General features: G+C 52.1%; 1 protein-coding gene across 2 annotated transcripts in view; it reads right to left on the reverse strand.

Annotated features, from left to right (window-relative positions):
* Nucleotides 1-4200: 4200 nt before the first annotated feature.
* Nucleotides 4201-18096, reverse strand: part of LRFN5 (leucine rich repeat and fibronectin type III domain containing 5) — a 47785-nt gene continuing 33889 nt past the window's right edge. The window contains exons 2-4 of one of the 2 annotated variants that reach the window (XM_085225985.1): nucleotides 12399-13806; nucleotides 11075-11784; nucleotides 4201-4608 (exon numbers count right to left, since the gene is read on the reverse strand). In XM_085225985.1, the coding sequence (XP_085082111.1) occupies nucleotides 4505-4608; nucleotides 11075-11784; nucleotides 12399-13786 (2202 nt within the window). In that variant the 5' untranslated portion in view covers nucleotides 13787-13806 and the 3' untranslated portion in view covers nucleotides 4201-4504. Of the gene's footprint in view, nucleotides 4609-10264; nucleotides 11785-12398; nucleotides 13807-18096 lie in introns of those variants that run through there. The other variant, XM_085225984.1, reaches the window with a different exon arrangement.

Here is an 18096-nt window from a genome sequence, read left to right on the forward strand (position 1 = left end):
GCCTTCTTTTATCCTTATTTCTCTGTCTGCAGCAGGTGCTGCTCGTTGGCTGGCACTGGGCTCATTGCACTTCGTTGCCCAAGCCTATCATAAAAACTACTTGAGATGTCTGCTTATGAGGGTTGTTGCTTTCTCCTTTCCAGGTTTGCCTTTCTTTTGAGGAGGGGGAGGGGAGAGTTTGGAGCCAATCTGTATAGCAGCACTTTGAGAAGGGATTTCACGGGTGTTTCTGTTGCTGTGCCAGCCCAGTTCCCGGGGTCTCCCAGGATGTTATGTGTTCGGCCCCTTGGCTCGCTGCTCTGTCAGAGCACACTACCTGTGTGGGCTGCACAGGGTAACCACGAAGGCTGCGGAGCAGTGTCACTGCTGGGCACAGAGCTGTGCTGCCTTGGGACACCCCAGCAGTGTGCCTGTCCTTCAGGGCAACGGCAAAGCTGCTTAAACTGAAATCCATGTGATGAGGGAGTGACTGAAACAAGAGGAGAGGTAAACGTGTTCTGCACTGTTCCTGATGAAGCAGCAGGCAGCAGAGCAGGTGGGGGCTGGACACGTGGAGTTCAATGAATTTTAAAATTCCTTCAGGTTCTGGGACTTTAAAGGTCAGACTTTTTTTAGGGATGAATACTCCAGACTGAGGAAAGAATGGATGTTTCAGAGCTATACAATTACTGTCATTTGAAAGTTTGTGCATAGATAGAGCAGTGGATACTGTAGCTTGAAAGGATGGCATTATTTCTAATATAACTGAAAAATAAGGGGCTGCAAGGTCATTAATCTGCCGTGAGATGTCTACACCAGGCACTGACAGCAGCATGCTGCATTCCTCCTTATCTCATGCATTTCTGTCTCTGTAGCCTCTTTGGGAGCATGTTTGACATCTATCATTGTTGCCTTGTGTCAAAGCTGAACCAATCTGCCTCAGATAGCATGTATATATGAGAATTTAGAGAACACTTCTGGAAAGTGTGTGGTATCTCAGAACGTGCCCAAGGGTTGAAGGCTTCCCACTGCCCCAGCACCGCTGCTGAGTGGCAGCACAGGCACACAGCTGGCAGTGCCACTGCCCTGCACCCAGCAGCCATGCTCCATGATGCTCCAGAAGAGCTCTGGGCCACCTCCCCTGTGTGCTGTCCATGCCTGGGAGCTGCAAGCCCTGCTGGGAATTCTCCATGTCTGCTTGGCTTTATTCCCAGGTCAGGCTGTTTTGTTTCTGCTTTTCATAAAATTGCCAATATTAAAACTGTGTGTTTGATCTCTTGGTCTTCATCACTGCAGGAAAAGGAGTTCCTTGTGTCTGGTGTCAGTGAGCTGCAGTTGTGGCAGCTGAAGAGCCACCTCCAGTGCAATGCAATATTGGGAACATCCACTTCAATGACAGCAAAAAAACATGGGGAGATGTTTCCACATTCCCATACTGTTCTCAGAGTTCTCATCACTCGTTTGGTCAAAAAGCACTTCTGGAACATTTTGAAGCTACCCGTGGCAAAGGTAGGAGGTGGTTCCTGCCCTCCTGTTCCCTCCTGGGCCATGAGCTGCCCCCAGACCCCTGCAGGGATTGCTCTGCTGGCTGCTGTGCTGGGGAGGCAGCCTGGGGGGCCACCTGAAGACCCCATGGCTGCAGCTTTGAAGACATCAGAAAATATAAAAAGAAAAAAAATGTCAAATGTTGTTCCAAGAGTCTGCTAAACTCAGTCTTGTTTAATACTAAGGAAGCACCCTCGACACCCACAGCTGCTCTCCTCACAGCTGTGTGCAGAGCTGTGAAGATGACGCTGTCATGGATGCAGCAGGACGGAGGCTTATGAGGAGGGGCATAAGGAACAGGAGGCTCACGGTGCACAGCAGTGCTCCCAGGGGCGCTCCTGGCCATGCTGCAAACCAGCCGTGAGCCATCAGGGCCTCACCATGGCAAGCAGAGCTGCACCCACTCCCTTGGCTGCAGCACACGTGGTGGGGCATAAAGGAAAGAAGGCCTGTGCCAATGCAAGGGTACGGCTCCAGGCTTCAGCAAGTGATGTGCACACGGCCAGTGCAGATAGGAATCCCTGCTGCAGATCTGCTCCAACCTGGGCTGCTCGCAGACAGTCCTGAGCTGCTTTTTCTCTGACTACAAATTTTTCTTCAACTCATTTTTCTCCCACTGAAAAAAAAAAAAATAAATAAAAACAAACCAAGACACAAAAACAGCTGAACAGGACTGTGGTAGGTCTGCAGATTTCTGTGAGAGAGGAGCTTAATTCCTGAGCAGCTCTCCCTGGTGCACCACTGGAGTGCAGGAGCTGAGCACAGGCACCAAGGCTGCCAGCGACCATCCTCACCGAGGGTGCTCTGGGCAGTGGTGATTGGGCTCACTCAGGGCTGCATGCTCATCTTTTCTACCCACTCTGATTTCCACTGCTCTTCGATGCCTGCAGATGCGCTGTCCTGAGCGTGTGCTACTACTGATGCACTCCTTGCTCTGCTGGGCACAGGGGTGGCTGTGAGCACTGCCCAGCCCTGGGGGACATCAGGGGTCCCTCAGCCCGTGTCCCACCACCCATTCGCACAACAGCAGATAAGGCAGCATTGGCCAGGGCAGCACCTGTTGGGTAAAGGCAATGCTGCTGGTGGCCCACTTACTTTGGGCTTCCTCAGCAGCCAACATTCGCTTGACTCTTCACTAAGCATCCAAATTCTGTCTTTCTTCAGCAAGTCATCTTTGCTTGTTGGTATGATGCTGTTCCTCCCCCCTTACTGTACAGATGGAATGCCATTAAGCCATCCTGGCTGAAGCTGTCCCGCTGTTGATCCAGCAGCAGACTGCTGATGACAGTGTGCAGCTGGCACACTCTGCTCCATAGACATTGTAGGTTTTTGCAAAACCTGATTCACAACCTCAGCGAATCTGACCACAGTGACACACAGATTTCTAACTAACACTGAGCTGACAGGTGGAACTTACCTTGACAATTAATTAAAAGGACATAAAAAAGAATCAGCAAGGGAAAAGCAGCTCCACTATGTGCATGAAAGCTTGAAATTGAAGTCATCAAATAAGAGTAATAACAGCATTAAAGGGAAACGAAATCCTGAGAGCTGATACAGACTTTGCAGGAAGAATGTTGAGCTTCTTGTTTCATTAGGGCTTGAACAGCTCTGCAGCCCAATGCAGAATGTCCAGAGGAGAAAAGCACCTCTCATTCCTTCCCTGAATCTCACTGCACATTGCTGGGTGTCCTGCAGCCCGTGCTGCCATCTGCTTCCTGGGGGAAAGGGCAGCGGTGCTGCAAGGCTGGGGAGGCACCTGCATCTGCAAGGTGTGAGCAGTTGGTGACCTGTTTTCATCAAACGTATTTTTGAAAAGTGGTTTGTTTTGGGCTCATCCTTTTTCGGAAAACCCGACTGCTCCGTGCATTACAATCACCTGCTGTGACTGCAATCCATGTAAATTCAGGCTGTGTGCGGTGCCAGAAAAACCTCAGACAACTAGAGCCTGAGTCCAACTCCTGAACACGCTGCTGGGTGTCCCCTTAGCACACCCACACTGCCTTCCTGCAGGGTCCCACCCCAACCACTGCCCCCAGCTCTGGAGCCCAGACCCGGTGTCTCCTGCACGCCCCCAACCCCAGGGTGAGCCCTGTGCCCACTGCTCAGCCCGGCGGCACCACAGCCCAGCCAGGGGCCTTCAACCTGCCCCAGACAGCCTCATCCAGAGCCCACGGTGCTCTGGGGGCAGCTCGGAGCAAGCTGGGGAGATGCGGTTGTCCCTGTGTGACAGCTGCTGCTGTGACTAGTTGCTCTTGGGAGGTACGACAGGGCAGCAGAGCATGGGCAGCAACATCAGTGGCCCCGCTGACAACACACACACACAGACCAGCTGTCCCACAGAAGCCATGCTGAAGCTGGCTGATGAGTTGTGGTGTTTGCAGAAGTGACAATGATGTCTGGAAGCCATAAAACTCTTAGTGAGAGGGAAGGAAAGCAAAGCTCTCGATCCTGTTTGAGAAGCGAGATGTGATGGGAGGACCCAGCAGTGCTGCACAGGACTGGCAGGGGCTGCAGTGCTATGGGGGGGAGGGCTGCAGCTCTCCGCTTGGCCCCTGGCTGCCCCCATGCTCCAATCCCACAGTACAGGGCATGGCTGGCACTGCAGGAGTGTGCGGTGCCAACACCCGGCCGCATTGGGCATCGCTGCCCCGAATCAGGCCAGTGCCAGCTCCGTTGTAGTAAAACATTTATTTGTTACAGTGATGTAAGTTACCATGGTTACAGTTTGTGAACTCACCACTGGCAACGTTTGACACAAGCGGTACTGCAGCTGTTGCCACCCAAGTTTTCATCGTTAGTTTTATAAAAACCTCAGACACCAGAAAAAAAGGTATTTAGACTGAATGTGGCGGATGGAAGATGGGGAATCTGTGAGCTGGGAAGGAATGTTTGTCCGACACTGCCGACCTCCACAGCCTCCTGGCCTCAGCTGTGACTTGAAGAAATTGTCTGGGCAGTGTGTGAGCGCGGCGTGACGTCAATCCTTGGTGCATTGGGGTCGCTTTGTTTTCTGCCACGTAACCACGTCGGGGCTTTCAGGGAGTGGAGCAGTGTGGGTGTCCTTCAGGTCAGCCCCAGCTTCTGTGCAAAGAGAGAACAGAGACAGTGAGGGTAGCCCACAGTGCCCAGCGCCGTGCTGCGACCACCAGACAGACTGACTGACACAGACTGACGGACAGACAGAGGGACAGCAACACCCATGGCAAGGAATGGGAACATTCACTTCTCCATAATTAGAGAACTCCCCACTCTCCAGACTTGCTCCTGACTCCCCGCAGGCAAAGCCCTTTTCTACGACAGTGATTTCACCTCTTTGTGCAGTTTTGGAAGCGTGCACAGAGGTGAAACACCAACATGAAGCAGTGGATGGGCACGAGCCCAGCATTGGCCCTTGCCAGGCTTACATGCAAGTGAAAAGTCACCATGCAGAGAACATGTAGCGTGTGCCCATCTGTCCCTGAGCAGCCACACCGCTGTCTTGTCCCACGGGAGTGTGGGGACCTGCAGCTCCACAGGGTGATTGCAGCCCTGCACCTCACTGCTGCTGGCCCCACGGCCCCACTTACCTCTCAGCACCAGACACAAACCACAAAGTGTGGCCATGGCTTGCTGCAGGACACAGCTCTCCAGCTGTCTGCAGCCCTGCACCGGGGCCTGCAGGACTCCCTGCCCACCACCTTCTGCCCAAGTGAGCATGGGGAGAAGGGAGCTGTACTGGAACCGTGACACTTTTTCTCATTTTCCTGTCCAAATTGAATTCCTGTGCAAGATAGGCACATGCACACATCCCCATGATGCAGGGAGACCCAGGCAGCTCCAGGTCCCATGCTCCCCTGGGCTGCAGTGCTGCCGTGTGTCCAGAACACAGCCCTGTGGCAAGGCTCTGCACTCAGCAGTTGCCTGTGTGGCTCCACAGTGTCAGGACATGCTGCGGCAGCATCTCCACATCACTATTAGCCCCAGCAGCTCCCAGCAGGTGTGTGCACGCCATACACAGTGCACAGTGAACATTCTCCTTGCCTGCCCCACTCTGGGTACCAACGGAGGCAGAAGCAGGAGAATGCCACCACTCTCCATCCCAGCACCACTCCTGAGCGGCTCTGCAGGGCTCTGCAGGCCAGGGGGACCCAGAGGTGCCAGCAACCCTTCCCAGATGCTGGAAGTCCCAGGGACAGCACTGACCTGTCCCTGCCTGCAGACTGGTAGCAATCCATATCAACTGATAACAGCTGTCAGCAATCTGAAGGCTGATACCAACCGAGTAACAACTTCCAGTGACCTGGCAGACATGGCTTGTTCCAGCATGACAGAGGCAGTAGAGCTCATTCTGTTTATTTTCATACAGACAAAGCTTCAATCTCGTCTCTCTGCAGCCAACAATTTGCCATGTTTGCTTTTTTCTTTTTTAGATTCTTTCCTTGCAAGCTAAGCTTCCTTTTTGCCACAGCATCAGCCTTCACGCCTGGCTCTTATGAATAAATCAATGGCATTAGCACTCACTATCAGCAAGATCAGAAAGCTTTGCCTTTTGGCTCACATTACTGATGCAAAGTGTGGGTGCTTTAACCCATTCCAGACTCCTTAGCCTGCACACTTGTGTTCCATCCATGCTGCCGTGAAAGCAATGCCACAACCACATCCAAGCAGAGACAGGCAGAATACGGCACATTTGTTCTTATTTCCAGCACTGCCTTTGTCCAATACTCAGAGCACACATGCACAGCGCAGCACAGCTTGGCAGCAGGCCTGGAGCCACTGTCCCTGCCTGCCCTGCAGTGCTGCTGTTCCTGCGTGCCCTGGGGATGTGCCAGTGGTGACGGTGCTGCGGCGCAATACTTACCTGGGGCTGCCTCTGTGGGTCCAGGCACCCCACACAGGTGAGGCAGCACAGCCACGGTGCTGATGCTCTTTTAGCAAAGCACTGATGCTCTGGCTGTTAACATTGGTTACATACAGGAAAAGGGTTTCTGCATACAGTAAGACCATTTTCCTTTAAAATGATGGTATGCGGCCACGTGCATCACACTGTGACAAAAGAGCACGCTTGTGCATCTGCACAGAGGGCAGGAGATGCTGCTGCAGCACTCAGCAAATGCAGGGGCAGCTCAGTGCAACCCTTGTATCTGTGTCACAGCCAGCACTGAACTAAAAGGCATGCAGAAAAACGTCTGCAAAGAGAAAGCATTGGATGCATGATCTCAGTAAGCAGGACCCTATTGCTTTTGCTGTGATTTGTTGTTCTTTTTTTCAAACCAGAACTTTGACCTACCTTAAAATTACTTCCTAAATTACCATGGGAGAGGCACTGTGTTATTCTGTTACTGCTGCTATTGTTCCTTTTAGAGGGTGAGTGCACATCACTTGTTACAACAGCACCTTAAAGGAACAGGACAGTACATTTTCTTGAGATATTGTAAGTCTGACAAATGCTGCCACTCTGCAAGCAGTACCTCCAAGGCTCCAGTTTCTCCCAATTAGCGAGAAGCAGTGGTAAATGACAGCAGCTGTGACCATCACTTCTCCTTGTTGGGTCAATCACTGAGGATAAACACCCACTGCCTCTCTGCATAGCGCCTGCTGCGGCTCAGGGTGCAGGAAGAGCCACGCTGTGCTTTTTCAAGGACACACGAGCAGTGTGTGCTGGCAGCAGTGGGACATGGGGACAGGCGGCTGCAGGACACACAGACACAGGGACAGCCGGCTGTGGCAGAACTGTCATCCACCACAGCTTGGGCTGACGTTACTCAGAACTGCAACATGCAGGCACAAGGTGGTGACCAGCAAAATTCTGGTGTACTCTGAGAAATGCCAACATTTCTGTGCTGCACGGAGCAGAGCTCAGCCCCCAGCAGCTCCACAGGGTGCAGTGATGGCTGCAGGAAACCACTGGGCCCAGCGCTGACGCCGTGCTGCACAGCAGACACGACTGCTGGAGGGGCTTCACCACAGGAGAATGGGAATGGGCCCCACCATCACCTGCTCTTCCTGCAGGGCCCTGTGGGATGCGTCCCTGTGGTGACACACAGCAAAGCCCCCGTGGGACAGCACTGCTCTGCAGCACTGGGGGCATCGCCCGCCCCACACTCGTCCCCATGCCCCAACGCCTCTTTTACTCATTACTGCAGATCTGCACTGGTGCCTGGGGAGTTTTCCAGCAAACCAGAGCACGTTGGCAGAAATAAAGTCACATTCGCACCCAGAACTGAACAGTACCATATATTCACTGTCAAGAACATGCCCAGAACATCAGCAGAAAGGCAGCACAGAGAACAACTAACACAACCAGCTTTTCACCCAACAAAACCCTGCTTCTCCAAACATAACTTGAAGCAGCCCTCTTTAACAGAAAGAGCGTGCTTTTGAAAAAGGGCTAGGAGTGGATTTAAGGAACATGTAAGAGAAAGCGTGTCTCAGAAATCTTAGTACAAATAAACAAATTTCCGATTTTTTTTCTCCTTGCCTGGTGCTTGTGAAACAGAGACCCTCCCAGAAGCAAAGTGTTGGTGACTGTGTTCATAGAGCACGAGCAGCAAGGTGCGGCCAGGGTGCTGCACACTGCCTCGGGGTGCTGCACACTACATCAAGGTGCTGCACACTACATCAAGGTGCTGCACACTACATCAGGGTGCTGCACACTACATCAAGGTGCTGCACACTACATCAAGGTGCTGCACACTACATCAGGGTGCTGCACACTACATCAAGGTGCTGCACACTACATCAAGGTGCTGCACACTACATCAGGGTGCTGCACACTACATCAAGGTGCTGCACACTACATCAGGGTGCTGCACACTCACTCGTACAGCCTAAAGGGGCTCATCTCAAGGACAGCAGCTCCTGGCTACCTGCTCTCCTCCCCAAGGCCTTCCCGGCATGACAGCACTGCGTGAGCACAATGGGGTAAAGCCTCATCTGGGATTCTTACATGAGTGTTTTGGTTTCCAAAGAATTAGAAAATTTCCAGCACATCACTGAACAAATATTTCAGTGTCACTTCTGATCAAGAGATACCTTGGCACTTTTTTCTGCATCTATCTGCTACAGCTCTGGTTTTGCAGAACAGAAAGGACAGAAGATTTCCCCCTTCCCAAGGCTTCCCACACTTGGAATGAACCAGGCCTGAACAAGATGGAACATCCCGCTGTGTGTTCACCCCCGTGGCAATGGCACAGAATGAACACCCCATGCACACCCAGAGGATGCTCCTCTCCGATGTGAGCAGAGCCCTAAAGCCACCCAGGTCTGCAACGTTAGTGCAGAGTTAAACAAAACACGGTGACATATGGTCCTTCTAAGCTGCTTATACAAACGTACTGCAGACAGATTACTCAGCTTCAGCATTTAGAAAATCGATTCCTTTGAGTAAGAAATGAAAAATATAAAAATTACCCCCTCCCCCCCCCAAAGCTATTAATAGTTCAGCACTTTCACAAAACATCAGACACACGTCCAGTTTTAGACAACACACAAAGCATTTCCATCTGATGTTTTCAAAACGCACAATTAGGACAAGTATCTCGGCAGAGCACACAGGAAGGTGCCTCCTTACCCATCGCAAGGTGAAGGTACCGGCTGCAGAGATCCAGCTCCTCCAAGGACCATTACCCCCCTTCGCCCAGATTCACCACGCCTTCATTTCCAACCTTCCACAACTTGGACAAACACATGGCTAGCTCTGACGGTGCGCTATGAGCTTATTTCTGTCCATATGCCCCCCTCCAGAAGATTGTGGTCTTCCAGAGAAATCTGGAGGGATTTTTTTTTAGCTTTTCCAGCAGGAAACGGGGATTCTAATTTTGGTGCTTCATTTCCTTTCTGGTCTCTGTACTTCCAAAGGGAAGGAAAAGGGCTTTCTAAAAAAGAAACTGCCTCTTCCTTCCCCGCGCTTTCCAGCACCGCCTCCAGTTACCGGCTCCTGCAGCCGCTGGAGCAGAGCACAGCCACGACCCACAGGCTCTGCACGCCCAGCCCTGAGCGCAGTGCCATGGGGATGCACTGCGTGTGTGTGTGCCTGAGAGCCAGAGCACCTGCACACAGCCGCTGGGCTGTGCTTCCTTCAAGCACAAGCAGGCAGAGTGTAAAATTTAACTGTTCTATCACTTTAGTGGTCGCAAAGCCCATAAAAAACCAGCGTTTAGCATCTGAGAATGCGCTGAGATGGCTCAGTTAAGCTGTCTTTGATTTAAATGTGATGACCATATGAGTTTAATTAGTATTAATTTTCAAATTTTCTTCAGAATGAGCAGAGCAGCAGAAGCACATTTGTCACCCTCACAACAGGGGTGTTTGAGTTGTTACCAGCTTCTGCCATATGCTCAAGGCTGACATTGTGACAGCATCCCAAGGGCACGGCAGCCAAGCAGCACACCACTGCTAAGGTGTGAACATCTCCCAGCCACTCTGCAGGGACTACAGATGCAAACCACACTGCTTACAGGAGATAGGCCCCTAAAAGCCTGGAGCGAGTGAGGTTACTGCCCCCAGCGCTGCCCTTGTCTCCGCACACTGCTGCCCCACACTCCCCGCTGTCTCAAGCTGCTGGCACACACAGGAGCTCAACACGTTCCATTCCCACATCGCAAAGCAGGGAGCCACCGATCAGGCACCGGTCTTGTTGGAAGGCAGCGGTGTTCCCAGTCGTGCACCGACACTGCGGCGCGGGACAGGAGGGGACCCTGAGCCCAGCATCCCCTGCACACTGCTGGGCGCCCCGGGCAGTCACCGCCAGGCTGGCTGGGTGTACCGAGTGAGTATTTTATTTTACACAAGAGAACAACACAGCGTTGTTGCTTCTGTACAGCATCTGCCTAAAAACAAAGGCAACACCATTATCACGGAAAAGAAATATACAGTCTGACCATTTTAAAAAATATCATTTTACTGATTGATCCAGAAGTGGTTATTTGTTAGCTTGGAGGAAATTTCATTTCCTTTATAAAAGGCTTTTTCTGTGAAAACTCTCTCTTGTGTTTTCTGCTACCGCAGAACCAGGAAGCCAGTCCTAGAGCAGGGAAGGCACTGGTGCTGTTTCATGCTTTTTTTCACCCTTTAACCTTTTTTTTTTTTTCCCCTTTTTTTTTTTCTTTTTTTTTAAACTCTGAATGTTGCCTTCTGTTTGGATACTAAATAAAACCAAATGGAAACTAAACAAAACCCTGTGTGCACTGGGTGGCTTATAGAGAACCCCGCATGGACAAACCATCACTCAGTGAGACAACGGTGGACTTCCAAATCCGATTCCCCAGGAGAGGGAACTTCACACAACGTTTGGCATTTTGTTTGTCAGAGAAATAAAAGGTAAACTTAAAAAAAACCCCAAAGGCAGGTCACACAGTGCTTTCCAATATCCACTCAGAGCTCGAGAACGTCGCTGTTCCGCCCTCCGCGCCGGAGCGGCCCGCCTGCGCCAGCATCCCATTCATGGAGAGGCTGCGCCGGGAGCACAGCCCCGCGTCCTGCTGGCAGCGGCACAGCAGCAGCTCGCCGCCCAGTGACAGCCTGCGCTTGGCTCTGGACGTGGTGGCCGGCAAGGTGAGGAACTTACTTGGCTTGGATTGTGCTCTTTTGTACGTGGGGACCCCTTTGTCGGAGTCGGGGGGACGGCTAGCTAGCTGCAGAGCAGTGGAGTTATTTCTGTTAGTGTTTTGGGACTCGATACTCGTGGCAGCTTCGCTCTGCGGCTCGCTGCTGGGCTTTGGCCCCGGCTTCCGCTTCGGCTTCTGGGCAGCGGAGGTGCCGGCGGCCCACGCGTGAGGAGAGGGCGAGGTAGTGGTGGCCTCCGGGCCGGGGCTGGGCTCCGGCGAGGGTCCGGCGCCGTCGCTGGCGGCCCGGCAGCACTGGGCGGCCTCCTCGTGCCCCACCGCCTGCTTGGAGGCAGACTGGGACAGCGCCCCGCCGCAGCCCTGCACCTGGGCCCCGTTCGTCTGCGAGTAAACGTTGCTGACCTTGGTGGCCTTGTGCTGCCCGTTGTTGTTGCACACCTTGTACCGGATCATGAGGATGATGATGAACACGAGCACCGAGGCCACGATGATCCCGCCGATGATGATAATCATGGTCCCGCCCAGGAACTGGGACTGCATGAAGTGGCAGCGCACGTAGTCCTGCTCGGTGGTGAACTGCGTGCAGCCCACCACCCTGGTGGCGGTCAGCGAGGTGATCCCATCGTCGTAGATGGCCAAGACGCACAGGTCGTACATGGTCCCAGCAGCCAGGTTGTTCACCAGGAAGGTTTTGCTCGTGGGAGGTATCATCCTGGGGGCGAGGACATCGGCGTTAACAACCCCGTGTTGCCGCAGCCCCCTCCCAGCCCTCCTGCTGGAGCCCTCCCCTGGCAGCGCAGCCCTGCCCTGGCAGCAGGAGGCACCACGCTGCCCCCACAGCTTGTCTGGGCAGAGCTCTTCCCGAGAGCAACCGTAGAAGAAATTAAGAAAACAACAGTTCTGAAAGGTGTGACAGTTACAGCCCAGACTCAGAACAAAGCCACCCAATGCACAGTCCATGCTCACTCCTCCCAAGCATCACCGCCACGCCAGCAGGGTGTGCTTGCAGAAACGTGCTCGCAGGCAGCACTGTCCCCGTGCTTTCATTAAACCGAGCGCGTTAAGATCCACTTAGCTCATCTAACTTCACAGTCCTTCTGCTAATCAGATTACTAAAGAGGATCAGAGGTCTGTTTTGGATTCTCTAGAAATAACCCAACCCACAGCCATTTCCCAATCTGCGTTACCCCCTCCACCAGCCAAGAGCCGTGCTGTGGCCAGGTGGTGCAGGCTGACAGCCCTCCAAGGAGTGGGCAGCAAAAAGCTTGCACCAGCAACCAGTGTGGAGCAACAGGGAGGGACTGGGCTGGGCTGGCTGTGCCATACCTGTACACCAGAGAGTCATCATAAGTGCCATTGTACTGGATCTGGAACATGCGTATTCCAGGTATGTTTCTTTGAAAATTGAATTTCAGCAGAGCAGTAGATGACGTCGCTTCAGCAACAACCACCTTCTTGTCTTGGCTGACTTTTGTATCCCCATTGCTGCTGCTTGCATTGGAGCCCGACTTGGTGGACGTTGAGATATCCGAGGAGCCAGGGTCAGGCTCGTGGATGTGGTTAGTGCTGTTCAGCAAGTGAGGGAGTTTGATTATGTGCAGGTCCACCGTCTGCGTGGCTTCCCCTGCTGGGTTGGAAGCGATGCAGGTGAAAGAGCCCGTGTCCTTCACCGTTGTGATGAGGATGTCGAGTGTACCATTGTCATACACCACAGACCTTGTTGCGTTAGAAATAAGTTTGCCCTCAGGTGAAATCCAATGAATTGCTGGTTCTGGATCCCCCCGGGCCTTGCACCTCAGCGCTGCCCTTTGGCCCTCCAGCACCCTCAGCTCGTGGGTGTGCCTGGTAATGAGAGGAGGTTCGCACAGGAACTCCTCCTCGGGGATTGACCAGAAGTACCGGCCCGACAGCAGCTGGGGAGAGGCACACGTCTCCAGGTCGTCTTCTCTGGAGAGACGCCTCAGCCACAAGAGCTCACAGTTGCAATGCAAAGGGTTTCCACCAAAGCTTAACGCAAAAGTAGAAGGGCTGATAATTCCTGAGGTTGCCAGTACCTGAGCTCGCTGAAAGAGAGGATCAGGTGGTAGCTTCTGCAGTTTGTTAGACGTGACGTCTAACCTGGTCATCTTGTGGAGGTGGGAGAACGTCCCCTTAGGAATATGATCAATCATATTGTGGTCCAGACTGAGGGTGTGCAAGCTAACCATCTTTTCCACAGCATCCCAGGGGATGGTTTCCAGGTTGTTGTAAGACAAATCCAATTCCTCAAGAGCTAAAACATCATCGAAAGCTGTGGAAGAAATGAGAGTCAGCTGGTTGTTGTTAAGTATCAAGTGATGAAGATTGGAGAGCCCACTGAACATGTCATTGGTGATCTTAGTCAATCGGTTGCTGTTCAAATGCAAAGCCCGCAAATTGCGCAGGTCAGCAAACGCGTGAGGTGTGATAAAACTGATTGTATTCCTGGACAGCGTCAGGTCCACGAGGCTGGTCATATTGGCAAAGTCTTTCCTCTTGATATTTGTAACAAAGTTGTCTGCCAGCCGTAATTCCACGGTCCTCCTGTCAATGTTTGGTGGAACAAATAAGAGCCCTTTCTTGGCACAAAGGGTCGCAAGGTTTGGAGACAAAATCTGACAAACGCAGCGCTTTGGGCAGATCTGAGCTCTCACTGCTATGCCAATGAACAGCAGAAACAAAAGCAGTTTTTCCATTGTAGATCAGGTTCACGAGCCTGTAAGGAAGAATAAATGTCTGTTAATGCCCGCAAGATTAGCAAGCATATCGTAACAGAAATCATAACAGAAGCAGAGGAAAACTGTCTATGATTAAATCACGAAACAGGTTCACAGAGCAGAATTTCTCTCTCATCTCATTACCAGATGTCTTGTAACTGTCCATATCCTGACAAGAAGGACAACTGAGATTTTTGTATGTATGCGTACACACACACATATATGCACATATACACATCATGTGCAAATAACAGCGCGGTTTGGAAGCATCTGGTGGCTCTGTGCATTGCAGCAGCGGTGCCTCCCATCCAGCACCTCCATCCCCACCACCGAGTTTTAAACCGACCCTTTGGCCTCATGATCTGGAGTTACTTTATGATTATGCCATTTACATACTGGAAAAAGGGATGTTTCATGTACGCTTTACTTGCTGAGTTGAAACCCTCAGTGACCTCTAAATCATGCAATAGCTTTATAACCATTTCTACTGAACATTTAAGCTCCTAATGCTATTTTCAGAATAAACCCAGAAGGGGCTAATTTTATGTCATTCAAAAACCAATAATGTGCACAAAGAAAAAAAATATCACGAAAACTCCTGAAAACAGGCACCAGAATAGTAGTGGAATATGGGCTAATTTTAGAGCTTTGCTGTTTCCCCTGATGCCACAGCAGCACCGCGCTCCTATCCCAGAAACTCTGACAGTTCAATTATCCTTATCTTCTACATTGCTAGATCCAGGAACTGCACAGAGTACGAAAACAAGGAAGATAACAGCCATGCCCAGAGAAGTTAAATGCAATCATCTATCAGCAACTCCGTTAAGAACTCCACGAGGGCTACACGGCCCATTTCTGAACACCCCTTCGCCACCCTGCCTCCACTGCAGCACACACCGGTGAACGGACACAAAGCTGCAGCCCGTTTGCCTCCCTTCCAAGAAGTGAGATGTGGGCGGGAGCTGAACAACACTGCGAGTTCTAGGAGGAAAGCTGTGCAGCAGTAAACACCTGGCTGCAGCAGGGCTGCACAATGGAAATGAAACAGTCAGCTCCCTTTGGGACTGAAGAACTGTTTGTATACAGAACACAGACACACCACAGAAACACAGAATCATAGAATCACAGAACAGTTTGGGTTGGAATCTTGGATCTTCATGGATATTTAATGTCAAAATAATAATTATTTCTCCTGTTGTCCAGCCATCCATCTATGCTGCCGTGAAAAAGTAGTTGCAGAAAATTGCTGTGAAAATGCCAGCCCCTAAAACTTGCCTTTCGGCACCACTTTTTTTTTCTTTTGCTAATACTTTTCATGACTACTGATCCTAACCAGTAAGCCCTCATTAAAAAAAATAATACAATAACATTAAAAAGAAGTCTTCAACCATCAGGTTTAACTTAAATAATGACTACGTAGACCACTGAAGGCACAGCCTATCATTCCTGTAGTTTTGGGAACCATCCCAACCCCCCTGGTGAAATCTCAGAACATATGGCTTCCTGATGAGTCAATCCATCCATGCTAACGTGCTGCAGGCTGCAGGCATTGCACTCCCGTGGCCCTACTGCCCACCAGCACTGCACAGCAGGGCAGGGCACAGTGCCACGTGGGGCTCCTCCCCGGGGAGACGGCAGTACCTGGATGGGGACTCCCACCATCCACCCCATGTCTGTCACATGCCAGCAACACTTGCTGAAGACAATCCGTATTTATCTGACAACTGGAAAAGGATATAAAAACAAATTTCCTTTTTACAGCCAGCTGAGAGTGCAATTTGTGTGCTATACAATCCAACACGGCATCAATTTATATGGGACTCCTTCAGCGAAAACTGGCCATCCTTGGGCTGTAAATGCACCAATTAAATTGGTTCCCTTCCCTGTTATCCTCACGGGAGGCAGCCCGCTCTTGTCAGGAGCTGTAAACTTTTAGAACGAAACCTTTTGCACCTCTGCTGGGAACAATTTTTTGCATTAATTGCAGCAGAAAGCAAACCTCCCGGGCAGCATTTACATACATTTGCAGGGTTACATTCCACACCTCTTGTGTCAGCACTGTACACCGCACGGTTCTGCAGGTGCAAACAGGACAGTTCTGACCCTGACCAGAGGATCCCTGCGCCCTGCAGAAGTACCTGCCCCAAACGCGCCCCGAGCCTGCCGGGACCCCAAGGAGCCACCTCCCCAAGCAGGTGCCACTGCTCTAGATGGGATTTTCTATCTCACCATACATTTTGTTCACACAAACTCAAAACAGACTTCACAGCTCAGGAGCATCCACAGCTGGACCACGGACCACCAAAGGCCCTGGTCACCCTGGCTTGGGAACACCACCCTCACTTAGGTTTGCTAATACAGTACCACTAATTTAGATTTGTAGCTGCGATTAAGGAAATGTGCTCAGCACTTCTCAGATTCAGCCAACACTGTTTTCAGAAGTAGGCAAAATTAAAACAAAGTCAGCAAGGCGCACTTTAGCACTGTAGAGGGCAAAGCTTCAGACAATTCTGTAAGACTCGGTTGACACAGTGTCAGAAGCAGATACAAATTCGCAGCCTGCACACAGTGACCTCCATTCCTACACTGCCCAGCACAGCTGCTGCTGGGCAGACAGCAGGGACCCTCCTCACCCTTCCCAGCACCTGGGCTGCCCACAACAGAGGGAACCAAGCCCTCGGACCTCCTCCCTCCATCCTCTGTAGAGCACACAGTAGCACACAGCTCTCCAGCTCAGTTAGTGGGACACACTGTGCCGGCGGCCCTCCATCACTCTTGGAGCTCATGACAATGCAAATAAAATGCTGCCCCCGTGCCTGACATTAGGAACAGGCACAGACCCTTCCTACCAAAGGCTTTTCACCCTTAATTAATGACTCACTGCTGGAACAAGGCTGTAGCTGCTCTCTGCCACTCTCTGGAGCTGGCACAGAGACTGTGGTGCTCCCTCAGGGAGCTGCCTTGTCCCTTAGCTGCAGCCGGGACCAGAACTTCCCCACGGGTAAAACCTGATGGAGGAGCGAAGGGTGACCTCAGACAAAGCAGAGAAGCTCCACTGACCTGTGACAGAATCCTCCTGGTAGGGCTGCCTGGTCAGAGAGGCAGCTGCAAGAGTCACAAGTGGATGGTACTTGTGGAGGGGACACCAGACCACAGAGCAACACTGGGGACTGCTTCCTTCTTTTGTATTCCCAGGGACCAGAGAGGGAAGCCCAGAGAGCATAGACAGTGAGTCCCATCTTGCACTGAGCAGCAGGCAGCACAGCACAGCACAGCACAGCACAGCACAACACGGTGCAGCACAGAACAGCACAGCACGGTGCAGCACAGCACAGCAAGGTGCAGCACAGCACAGCACAGCACGGTGCAGCACAGCACAGCACAGCACGGTGCAGCACAGCACAGCGCAGCACAGCACGGTACAGCACAGCATAGTACGGTGCAGCACAGCACAGCACAGCACAGCACAGCACAGCACGGCGCAGCACAGCACTGCACTGCACAGCACAGCACGGTGCAGCACAGCACAGCACAGCACAGCACAGTGCAGCACTGCACAGCACAGCACAACACGGCACGGTGCAGCACAGCACAGTACGGTGCAGCACTGCACAGCACAGCACAGCACAGCACAGCACAGCACGGTGCAGCACAGCACAGCACTGCACAGCACAGCACAGCACAGTACGGTGCAGCACAGCACAGCACGGCGCAGCACAGCACAGCAACGGTGCAGCACAGCACAGCACAGCACAGCACAGCACGGCGCAGCACAGCACAGCAACAGTGCAGCACAGCGCAGCACAGCATGGCGCAGCACAGCACAGCATGGCGCAGCACAGCACAGTACAGCGCAGCACAGCACAGCACGGTGCAGCACAGCACAGCACAGTGCAGCACAGCACAGCACAGCACAGCGCAGCACAGCACAGCACAGTGCAGCAGAGCACAGCACAGTGCAGCACAGCACAGCACAGCACAGCACAGTGCAGCACAGCACAGCACAGCACAGTACAGCGTAGCAGAGCACAGCACAGCACAGTGCAGTATGTTACAGCATAGTAGCAGAGCAGCACCCAACACCCAGTGCCAGCTCCCAGCACCCTGCACCCCAGGCAACCAGGTGTGGGCAGGGAGCACTCCACGTTCCGTGCTGCGCTCACAGTTCATACAACCATGGAATCATTAAGGCTGGAAAAGACCTCTTAAGATCATAGAATCATAGAATCACTCAGGTTGGAAAAGACCTTAAAAATCACTGAGTCCAACCATCACCAAACTCAACCCAC

Source organism: Meleagris gallopavo, chromosome 5 (genome assembly GCF_905368555.1).
Source record: "Meleagris gallopavo chromosome 5, MGAL_WU_HG_1.1, whole genome shotgun sequence".
Taxonomy (NCBI): Eukaryota; Metazoa; Chordata; class Aves; order Galliformes; family Phasianidae; genus Meleagris; species Meleagris gallopavo.